The sequence below is a fragment of the Kryptolebias marmoratus genome, linkage group LG24 (assembly GCF_001649575.2).
Source record: "Kryptolebias marmoratus isolate JLee-2015 linkage group LG24, ASM164957v2, whole genome shotgun sequence".
NCBI classification, from domain to species: domain Eukaryota; kingdom Metazoa; phylum Chordata; class Actinopteri; order Cyprinodontiformes; family Rivulidae; genus Kryptolebias; species Kryptolebias marmoratus.
Window position 1 is genome coordinate 19,886,915 of NC_051453.1, and position 12,012 is coordinate 19,898,926.

Consider the following 12,012-nt stretch of genomic DNA (forward strand, 5'->3'; position numbering starts at 1 on the left):
AAAACAAAACAAAAGAATGAAACATATGTTGGAGTTTTGTATGAAACTTGCTTAAAACACAGGGGTTGAGCACTTAGGATTGCAAAAGACAAAACTAATACAAAAAACTAAAACAATTATCATTTTTGGTATTTTTTGTGCATTTTTCTTCTCTGCTCCTTTCCTGAATGTATTGGCATTTTAATAAGTATCAGGTTGGGTGGAGATTGCCGCGAACCCAACGCGCAGACTCATCATGGATTCCAGGTAATAAGATAATTTATTTTAAAATAAAAGAAACAACAACAAAAGGCTGTCATAGCAGCAAAGAAGAACTAATTACAAACATAAATTAAATCCAGATATGGGAAAGGGAAGTGCAGAAACCAGAACAGTGCATGAAGCAACAACGGACAAGGGAGAAAGTGGAGGAGATGACCAAATTTTAAAGACAGAGGATAATTATGGGATGTGGACACAGGTGAGAGGCACCCATCTCTGGCTGAGGAGAAGTGAATGATGACAAAACCAAAAGAAGCAGAAACTAAACAAAGACAAAACATTAAAACAATAAATCTAATACAAAAGAAACTCAAAGAACAACCCAAACAAAACCCAAATCCTGACAACAAGGCACTAAAAATTATAGAATAAAATGCTTTAGCCCTTTATACAATTACCCAGATATAATGAAGAGTCTTACTTGACACTTCTGGTGAGTCTGAAGCTGAAGTTGAGGTTATCCAGGGTGTCAGATTTCTCTGAGGAGTTGGAGCGAGACAGGCTGGCGACCTCGCTGCCCAGCCGATACCGTCTCTCCATGTCCAGGGAGCAGGGGTCCCATGACTCCTCCACTCCAACAAAGCTGGGCTCGTGTACAGTCATGTAGGTAATACTGGAAGATAAACATTCGTGGTCTTAGTTCATTATTTTAAAACTTAAAGAAATGAGTTTTTCAATGCAAAGCAGCAAAACATGTCAGGAAAAGTTAGCATTTCATTTAACGATTTGTTGCTTCAAAAGGAATCAAAGTAAAACAGGTTAGACAACACTGGTATATAAAATAAAATTGAATAAATACATATAATATTGCTTATTATCTAATGCCTTATCAGTGTGAGTCAGTCTGCTGCTAGCGAAACTAAAAATCATCAGGGGGTTGAAAATTCACAACGTTGACTGTGAGCAAAGATGTTTAACAGTTTAAATTAAGGTGCCTGAATTTGTCATTTAAATGTTTCCTTCTATGACTTGAAAAATAAAAAACGGTACATGGCCTGTTCTACTTTTTGCTCATTTTTATGACTCAAACCAAAACAGCTGAATAATTTTAATACTCCATGTAAAATCTATTTTATTTGTTCTTGTTTAAATATGTGTGTAGAATTAAACAACTGCCTAACTACATTTACTATCTTTAAACACTTGTTTGGACTCATACAAAGTAAAAAAAAAACTATCTGCTAATGCTTCATTGTAAGTTAGCTAAAATAGTTGCAGTATATGCTGTTTTTTAAACTGGCTTCTATTTAGTTTACACAGAAATGAAGTTGGCATACATTTAATTTTTTTACTAAAAGGAGTTCCACTCACAGCACCGGTTGATGTGCTGTTTCTCTTCATGGATCTATCAGATCAAGAAGGGGCAGATTTTATGGTATGAACTTCCCGCCCTTTTCTCAGTGGAACAGGAGAAACTTATCCTGTGTGTCACTGAAACAGTTTATTTTGTTGTTCAGAAGTGCTTAACTTATAAGCTGTCTTAAAACTGAGCCTTGAAGTTTTCCAGGAAGTGTTTGTAAAAACAGGTCTTTATTAAAAGGAGTCAGAGGAGATGTTAGTCAGTGAGCCTGTAAACTGTACTTTATTAGCAGCAGCTAGGTTTGCTAGCAGGCGCTAATTAGCTGTATTTAAAAGCTCTCTTTTACAAAAACACAAAACCAACCAAAGAACTGCACATTTATATAACATTTAATCTATAGTCTGTGATTATTTAGTTGTTGAACTGTTATTCAGATATGAGCTTTTCTGAGTTCTGCAAAGTATCTCTAACTAACCATAAGGCCAAGGAAGTTCTCACCTGTCATCTTGAGAGAATCTCAACAGAGGTGACCTCTCGGAAAGGTTGGCTGCATTTGTTTTTCCTCTGAGAAGGTTGACAGCACTGAAGTTATTCCTGAAACTGAAAGACAAAGAAACACAATGAATTAAAAAATTGTAAACTCTAATTGAGAAACCCTCAGGTCTTGGGTGCAAACAGGATATTTTGGACATTTTGCAGTGGGATTTTGTGGAGAGGTTATAAACAATCATTATCTTATCGGCTGTAGATACGTAGCTCTCTGAACAACCTTAGTTTGAAATCTGACATAAAAGTATTAAACAGTCATAAAACAGCTCAAATCTCCAAGACTTCATTGCAGTTCATGCAAATACTGTTTCATAGACCTGTTACATTAATAATCAATACACAATTATTTACATTTCTATAGTTAGTTGCAAGAGTAAAACTACAGCAGTGGCAGCCTGTAGCATGTAACAGGCTGCGGCTCTGTGGCAGGAATTTAATCAACTGACTGTAAAGCTTTGTTAAATAGAATTTGTGTGAAACCCTATGATATTTTGAAGATTGGAGTGATTTAAAACAGCAAAATCTGCTTTGGAAGGCTGTTTGGACGATATTGACAAGCTAAAACTGACTAGAACCTTAGAAATATCCCTTCAAATCTATCACACTGAACATAACGATACAATTTCAAAAAATATAATTGTAACTTTTAAGCTTTACGTGCTCATCATACAAAACAAAGGTTTTTTTTTTCAGTTTTAAATATGAAGGTCTTCTTTACTTTAATTTGGTCTAGTTCTCTTCATGGCAAAAGTTTAAATACAATTATATAGTTTTTTAACAAATAAATCAACTGAAGATTTTCACTTTGAAGAGATTTTAATACAGATTTTAATAATGTCATAAACTAAATATTTTAAACAAGTGCTTCAATCTTATTATCTAAAAAGAGTTTTCTTATGCTTATCAAAAGTCCTTTGTGCCAAAAATCTGTTTTTGCATTCGTTGCAACAAGGCCTTTTTGTTTCTAAAATCTTTTTTTAAACCTGCATTATATATTAAGGCATTACTAAATGATTTAAATCTTGATCTGGTTGTGATTTAAAGACATTTCTTCACTCTGTGTTCCATGGAGACAATAATAATAATGGTAAAGTTCACTGTGCCGGATGATGTATTGTCTGGTGGTTGGTTACCAAACCCAGTGCAGACACTTGGGTTCTTTGTGTTTTGAGGGTGTTCGTGGGATAAAGTCGCAGATTACGTTTAGGTGGGACTGACACATTAATCTTCTGTGATACTCTTACAGAAAGAGATTTACAGCATATCTGCAAAAGGTTTCCCCTTTCTTTGTTCCTAAATATAACATGGCAGAGAGCTTGCATGTAAATAAAGAGAATATGATGTGTGAGGCTAAAATTAGCTGTCTTATTTTAGGATTGTATACGATGGTATGCTACTGAATAATGGGCATCAGCGTAGGCTAAAATAATAATAAAGAATAAATAGATCACACCCAACAAGAGGTTTTCCTTAGCAATAATTATGCTGATCTGTTCCCTTCTTTATATTCAGTTTTTTGTTTTGTAGTTGTTGTTTTTTTTTTATTACTTCTAGTGATTTCATTCTGGTTAATACTGTTTTCTGTTACATGGAGGTTTGAGCCCAGAATAAACCAGCTTCCCAAAATCAAATAGCAGCTAAACAAAACTAGCAAAAAAGTCAAAAAAAGTTTGTGTCTGGGTAAACTCCAGACACAAACATGTGTAATCTAGCAACTGTTCTCAGACAAATGGGTTCCATCCAGTGTTTACCAATGCTACAGTGGCAACAGAAAGTTTCAAAGTGCCTGTCAACGTGTAAAGAGTTCAGTTTACACGCCTCCTCGAAGTACACACAACTCTCTACAATGACAAAGCAAACAAATCTTTGTGTGTTTATTTGAGACTCTTTTCACCTTTCAGTTGAAACATTCTCACATTGGTAAAATCGGTCCAATTCATCCAGGTTGACCATTTAGATCTTTACACCTGTTAGGTTCAAGTTTAGACACTGGCTCCATCATTCCAGGATTTTCAGAATTAAATTTAGGAAGTCATTCTGTGATTTTTTTTCTTGTTGTTATATATCTGATGTTTTTGAAACTAGAGACCAATCATTCTGCTCCCAATGTCCACACTATGATGCTGCCTTCACTGTGTTTGACAATTGGAGTGGCAGTAATGAAGTGCTGAATAGTGCCTGCTTTTCTTCATAAACAGCACTGCTGAAATTTGTGAACCCCCATATGAACTGTTTTTAATCTTACAGCCTGTATTTCACTGGGCTGCATCTGTAGACAACTAGAAACAGACCCAAAATCACCAAAGAATGCACAAATTTTCCCTTAAAATCACACTGAATTAATATTTACAGCACATTAGTATGTAACGGTGAATAACTACAAATCTTTTTATTGCAACTTAGTTACAAAGTGTTATAAATATGTCTAAATTTGATCTCAGTTTATTCTTTTTTGTCTCTAATCGGCCGCTATATGGTTTCATAGGTTGCCAAACTCAAAGAGTTGTCCCACTGAGAAGGGTTTAAAACAGGTTCCAGATGCCCCTGACGACTCTGCGACTATTTTAAGAGAAAACTGGTTACACAAATTTGTTTGAACATGTTCAAAATTCCAGCAGCACAAGAGCGAAGCCCTACAACTCACATGAAGAAATTGAGAACCCTCGCAAACGTTTTGAGACGTGTCAAACCTTCCCTTGGGAATGTCATTTGCAATTTATTGCCAAGTCAGCTCAGTGAGATACAGGCTTCAATCCAATTCATTTATACACAGGTGGATACTTGGAAATTGTGGAAACGTGAAGTAGAATGCATTAAAGTTCTGTAAAGTGTTGCAACGAGAGTCTAAAGACTTTTCAGGATTTTCATTTCGAGTAAAGTAACAAAACAATTCTTTTGCATTTGATCACAAGTTTGTAACATGGTAAACAAAACTTCTTGCAATACTATTAATATTTTACAAAAATAATCTAATCTTTATTCCTAATAAGTTTGGATTTATGTTGTTCGTCTTGTTTCAGGGCCAGGTTTAAATGTATGCATTAGAAATGGCGAACAGATAACTTCACATATAACACCATTCTCCTTTACTTCCCTAAGGTAGGAGCATCTCGGATAGAAAAACATTTCCAACTTGTCGAATGCAATCATGTTTCAGTATTTACCAGAAGGAGCACTTATTAGCATTTAAACTACCGGGAGATGATGAACAGATCTGGCTTTTAGAAGAAATATAAATTCAAGCTCAATCCTTTTTTTAATTCATTCAAATCACTTATGTATTCACAAATGTCATCTTTCTTATCATGTTTGGCCAGTGTTATGTTGAACCATGTCAATGTGATCATTGTAAAATTTAAGATTTAAACCCCATTCTGATCCAGTGGACTAACAAGGAGAAACAGGGAAAACAGCTGAATTAGTTCAAGCAAAAAAAAAAAAAAAAACGAATCTCAATTTAATCCTGATAACGTCACAGCCACAGGCTTGAGATTAGTGCCTCCCCAGGAGTCTGAGATATTCACCCACTGATACACACCTCTATATGTGTGTGTGGGAATGTTCATAGTTCAAAAGAAACTGAGACTTTCCCACTTATGTCCAAGCATCCCCTCAAGGATTAAACAGTTGGATCACATGTAATATCTTTCTGCATGTGTGGCTTAAAATCTTGTTATGCCTTTAATCCAGGGGGAACAGAGAGTGGCTGGTAATCTTTTCACTTTTTCTCTGGGAAACGCAGCTGATGGAAGAAGCAAACATGCAAGTTTCATGTGCAAAATGAGTGGATGAAACATATTACAGTAGAGATAATCAGGTCATGTTTAACTGTGGACTCAAGGCCTGAAACATATAGCTACTTGCTCCAATGTTATACTTTGTTTGCCTTAACCTTATTCCTCTTTTTATTCAGTCACATAATCAAAGATGCATTCTCCAATCTAAAAATGACCAATATCAGAGGTTTTGTCAAGAAAAAAAAGAGGCTTGGAGCTTGTTACAAACAAGCTTCTAAAAAGAGACTATAATCACACATAGAATCAGTGAGTTTAAGTCATACCCCTTTGTTAGTATTTGGACTCTGATTAAACCAACAATGAGCTACAATGTGAGAGCAAAAGGCCTTTTTTCGTACCCTTCCTCTTGTCGAATAGGAACAAAGCCGTCCGTGTGGATGACACACTGTCCTGAGGGCAGCACAGCAGACTGCTGGAGCTTCTGGGTGTCTCCTCTCTCAGAGATGCCCTGCAGCAAGCGCAGCTCCCCAAAATTTCCCTCGACGGCCTCCGGTGACCTCAGACCACTCCTGCCCTGGTGGCCGGCAGCCGAAGTCTGGGACATCTCAATCTCCAGGTTGCTTTTGTTTTCCAAATACATGTTGAAATCACTGGAGGGAAAAGGGAAAAAACTTTTTCTTTTGTTGTGTAAAAACAAAATCTATAACCTTTTAACCTAAAAAGGCATTGTTAAAAACTGGCTGATCATGACTTTGACACTACAGTTGTGGTCAAAAGAAACATACTGACAGGCTCAAATATATACACACAATCACCTACCATAAATTTTCTAATAAGTGGTGCAGAAGGTTCATGAATGTGTTGGACCCAGGAATGCAGACAAAGCACAAGGAGCTCAAAGAAAAGCTTTGATAAAGAAAACAAAAAGGGGTTGTTGTGGCAGCAACAACTTACAGGACATGATGAAAACACAAGAAGACATGAAGGAGACCCGGACATGGCATGAAGCACAGCAATGGCAGACTGCTGACCAAATGGAGACTGTGTGATTAAAAGCTCTGGGGCTGACGAGATGACAGGTGCACCTAATGATTACCAAACAGGTGTAAGTAGGCGGGGCAAAACTGACTGAGGGAGACATGGCTAATGCCTGAACACGAAAGGATTATCAAATGAAAAGACAAGCAGCAGAACCCAAACACAGAAAGCAAACATTATCAAAAAAGGGAGTAAACATAAAAAACTACCAAAAAATCCAGATCCAGACAGAATGTGTTTCGACAAGACCTCTCATCTTCCCATTAGTGGTCATGAATGACTGCAGCTGGTAGTTTATATTTGCCACCATAATAAGGATTCATTTGACAGCACTCATTAGATTGACCAATATTCATCTGTCACCCTCAGATGAAAGAAACTTAGTATGATCAGGAACAATCCAGGAACCACCAAGTCTCAGTCCTGCCATAAACTGAAAACTGCGGGACCACCAGTGTCCCTGTCCACAGTGTAGACAGTTTAACATCATCACAGACTGAGAGGACCAAGACAGAAGCTCCTGATCCAAAACCAACACCCTCTAGCTTGACAAACAAGCTGAATGCCCTCTGTTGGAAAGTTTTATGGTCAGACAAGACAAATTGTTGAGCTATTTAACCACGATGACAAGAAGTATCGTCAAGCATGGTGGTGGTAGTACCATGCTGTGTTACTGGTCCATTAGAATGGAAGATTGAAAAAGGAGGACTACCTCAAATTCTTCAAACTCACCTCAAATCAACAGCTAGATGGTTGAATCTCAGACACAGTTGGGTGTTCTAACAGAACAATGATCCCAAACACACATGAGAACTAGTTTCTGAATAAATAAAGCAGGATAAACTTCTAAACCAGCCTTCCCAATATGGATGTATGTATGTGTATGTATACTTCTGATCCTGTGTAGAGTTGAAGAAAAAAATCACAATAAATTCAAAGTTGTGCACCCAATTCTTGTTTTTTAAAAAACAATCACTGAAATTGTTTAATCATTCCACCCTGGAAAAAGAACGGTTCAAATAAACTATTAAATTTCAAGATTAAGTTCATGTTGAGGGGATGTAAACATCTGACCAAAACGTATCCGTCTGCTTTAGTACAGGGAGTTTACTGCTGCCACTGTTACCGACAGAGCTGGGAGTCAGCTGGAGCAGTAAAGCTTTCAGGTCAGAGTTAAATAAAAATTAAAAATCAATGATCTGAATTGTTGAAAGGTTCATAGAGTACAGAGAAGCTGCAGTCAGGTGCTACATTCTGTGGTTTTATCAATACAAGAAACAACTTTAGGCACAAAAGGAGTCATGTGATCCCAAGTCAAGATGCTTTCAGTGCCAGTAGCTTCAAAGTTTCAACAGCATCTATTTTTATTTCAGCTATAACCTACTTTTTTAGTTCTACTGTCATGCTTCTTAATTTTTTATTTCATTGTTTTTGACTATTTCTTCCTGGATTCAATTTTTCCTATGTTTTCTATCAGTTACACCAGGGGTGTCAAACCCAGTGACACAAGGGGGCCAAAATTGAAAATTTGGTCCTAGCCAAGGGCCAATCACGATCAATATTTATTAAATATTACATAAATTAACCTTGGTTTTAGATGTATTATGTCAAATCATTCATATAGAAATATCAGTTACCTTTTCCCAGTTACAGATTATACAGAATTTAGAGCAAATATACTTTAATGAACACAGACAAATAGATCAACCTTCAGAAAGCACATCATTAGCAGTCATTTCTTACGCCTGACTCAGCTTTTAAATGATTTTTTTTTACATTAAAACAGATTTTTCAACAAAAACCCGATCATACAGAAATTAAAACTATATATTGTTGGCTTCTAAGTCACCGTTAAGAGAAAACGTCACTAATTAGGCTCAGTTTTTTTAAGCAAAATAAGAACCAGAGACTCGATCTGAACCAGACTAGAGGGCCCGCGGGCCTTGAGTTTGACACGTGTGAGTTACAGGCTGAAGTTTCTTGACTTTGCTTCTCAAAATTTGTTCTTTGTACTTTCTTTTTTTTTCAGGAAAAAAAATATATATCAAATATATATCAGTGCTGATATAAAAATGTATGCAATGAATGTGAAATATAGTGAAATGTGGTCAAATTTATTTGTACCCTTTTGTTACAGGAATAAGAACCCACAAGTCACTAAAATAACTTGAAACTGACCAAAGTAATAATAAACAAATTACTAAAATCAACAAATTAAAATCAGTCATTGCTTTTCAATTTTATTCACCAGAATTCAGAAAAAATAAACAAAAAAAACTGCCCTTGACAAAATGGTGGTCCCCTTAAGTTAATATTTTGCTGCCCAACCTTTTGAAGCACTCACTACAATCAGTGATTTCTGTAACTCTGAGACTTCTCCTGTTCACAGGTATTTTGGTCCACTGCTCGTGAGCAAACTGCTCCAGCTGTCTCAGGGTTGAGGGTTTCTTCTCTAGATGTTTCAGCTCCATCCACATATGTTCAACAGGATTTAGATCAGGGCTCAGAGGGCCACTTCAGAATGGTCAATGTTTGGTTCTGAGCCGTTCTTGGTGTTTTTATGTGTGTGTTTGGTGTCCTTATCCTGTTGGAGGAGCCATGACCAATGACTCAGACCAAGCTTTCTGACACCGAGCAGCACATTCAGCTCCAGAAAGCCTTGATAGTCTTGTGATTTCATTGTACCCTGAACAGTTTCAGGACACTCTGTGTCCGATGCAGCAAAGCAGCCTCAGAACAGAAAACAGAACGGGTCCTCCATGTTTCACTGAAGGTACAGGGATATTTTCTTTGTTTCATTTCTGGCTCTGTGAACAGAGTTGATGGGACTTGTTGCACCAAAAAGCTCCAGTTTTGTCTCAGTTTTGTCCAAAGGACATTCTGCCAGATGCTTCTCAATAATCATTTTGGCAAATTCCAGTCTGACATTTGTATGGTTTTGTTTCCTCCTCTGCTGTCTTTTATTAAGTCCACTTTGTATCAAACAGACTGATGGTCTGATCTGACACTACTGACCTTTGACCTTGGAGTTCACCTCTAATCTCTCAGGAAGTTGTTTTGGGCTCTTTGGTTACTGTTCATAGTATTCATCACTATAATTTGTCATCTGTTTTCCTCTTGTAGGCGCGTTCAGAGAGGCTGTCTCCAGTCCTATGGATCGTATAGTCTTTATCTTTAACATGCTGCTCAATTTTCTTTCTAAGCTCCTGAGACAACTGTGTCTTTACTTTTCTGTGCTCCATTTTCAGTGTAGTACACACTGTGCTATCAAACAGCACTATGACTACCTGTCACCCTTTAAACAGGCAGACTGACTGATTACAGGACACAAAGTTTAACATGTCCATGAGGTCACGTTTGTGGGGTTTTCTTTTTTAAACAAAAGGGTACGAACAAATTTGACTGCGTCTGTAAATATGAGAAACTATGTTCAGTAAATTTACCATAATAAATAGAACTGTACAAAAATGAAGGCTGATTTTCAGCACATAAAAAAGGGAGTCCAAAATTCAAACCAGCCGCAGCCCATTTAAGATACTCAGCATCACAGAGAGGCTGCATGAAAGGGATCAGATTATTGCTCATGTGAAAGGCGCCAGGAATTCACATGTGACATTTATGGAATGAACTAAGAGGCAGCCTGGGGTTGAATAACTTATCCCAAAAACTACTTGCAGCCATTTTTCTAGGAGAGGAAAACAGAAAAGCTCACTGATGGTACACGTAACATTTAGGTAGCTGTTTCATTTAAAAAGGGCAGATTATCTATGGAGTTTAAAGTTGCACCACCTGTTGAGCATATTCATTCAGTTTCCTCAAACTTATCACTTAAACATGAAAAAATACATATTTTTACTTTTTTTTTCTCTAAAATCTTTACAATGAGTCATGAATGTTAGTTTTGCCTCATATATTACGCCTGTCAGATGCTTGTGATGTGCCCCATCAGATGAAACAATCGTTTTCTTTGTTTGGCGTTCTGCCTGCAGGTTGACTGTGACGCCAAAAACAAACAGCTTTCTCTTCCCTTTCCAGTTTCATTCACAGCTATTAAATGTGGGAGATCTAAATTAGATTAATGAAAGCAGTGAATGCATGGTTGTAACTACATGTTTCAAAGCATTTGCTGCATTTTTATTCATTCTCCTAATGTAGGTCATGGCTAAGGATGAATCTTTTTTGCAAACTCAAAGCAATAGATGCAGCGATATGACCAAGATCCATTACATCTGTTAGTGATGAAATGAGACAGATGAAGGTTGTTCAACTTACCGTGACCAGAGGAAATTTCCAGATGATGATGATGTCCAAAACAAAGCTAGTAATGGAGACAAGTGGAACCCTCAGCAGCAAAAAACACACTCACGAAATTCACAAGTCAAATACTAAAGTTGTAACAGGTGCTGGGGCTGTTTCTCTTTTTTTGCTTTGGGGAGGAGATGGGAGGTGGGAGAGAAGAGGTTTGGGATAAAGTTTGGTTTGATTGAAGCCAATAGAGGTCGAGGGGGTTTCTTCTCCCCTGCGCTCTCCCCAACAGACAGAGGGAGATGTTCCTGAGCCATGAGTCTAGAGGAGCCAGGGATGGAGGGGAGGAGAGGGGAGGCAAGGGGAGGGGGGCAGACAGGGTGGGGAGGTGGTGCAGCTTAAAATGGGAAACCTTTGAGACTTTCTTTTGCTTTCTTACAGCCAAACTCCTCACGCCTCACCACCATCATCAATCCTGGCACTCCAGGAACGTTCAAGGAAAATCTGTTTAGATAAATCAAAACAAATTTCAGCTCTGAGTTGAAGTAAATCAGTAAATGTGAGACAGACTGTTCAGCAAAGCGAATCAAATCCACATATTACGCCCCCATGCTGGGCAGTATATCAACACATAAATGTAACCACAGACACTAAATGGGAGTAGGCGATGTATTTTTTTTCAATGTCCTAAAGAAAATTTAAAAAGTTAGTCAGATCAGAAAGGAACCATCTTCAAGAATCTAAAAAGTCTAGTTTTCTTTCATTCAGTTTGTTGAGATTATTATGTCTTGGGTGACTGAGAATCTGCACCAGCACCCCCAAAACCTAAAGGAAACTTTCTTCTATAAAGAGCAATAAATCCTGAACTGTAAGTGGAAGAAG

General features: G+C 37.4%; 1 protein-coding gene across 3 annotated transcripts in view; it reads right to left on the reverse strand.

Annotated features, from left to right (window-relative positions):
* oca2 (oculocutaneous albinism II) overlaps positions 1 to 11,457 on the reverse strand; it is a 59,160-nt gene extending 47,703 nt beyond the window's left edge. The window contains exons 1-4 of one of the 3 annotated variants that reach the window (XM_017423384.3): positions 11,158 to 11,457; positions 6,246 to 6,497; positions 2,060 to 2,161; positions 683 to 874 (exon numbers count right to left, since the gene is read on the reverse strand). In XM_017423384.3, coding sequence (XP_017278873.1) covers positions 683 to 874; positions 2,060 to 2,161; positions 6,246 to 6,487 — 536 coding nt within the window. In that variant the 5' untranslated portion in view covers positions 6,488 to 6,497; positions 11,158 to 11,457. The other 2 variants (XM_025007515.2, XM_025007516.2) reach the window with 2 other exon arrangements.
* Positions 11,458 to 12,012: the final 555 nt, after the last annotated feature.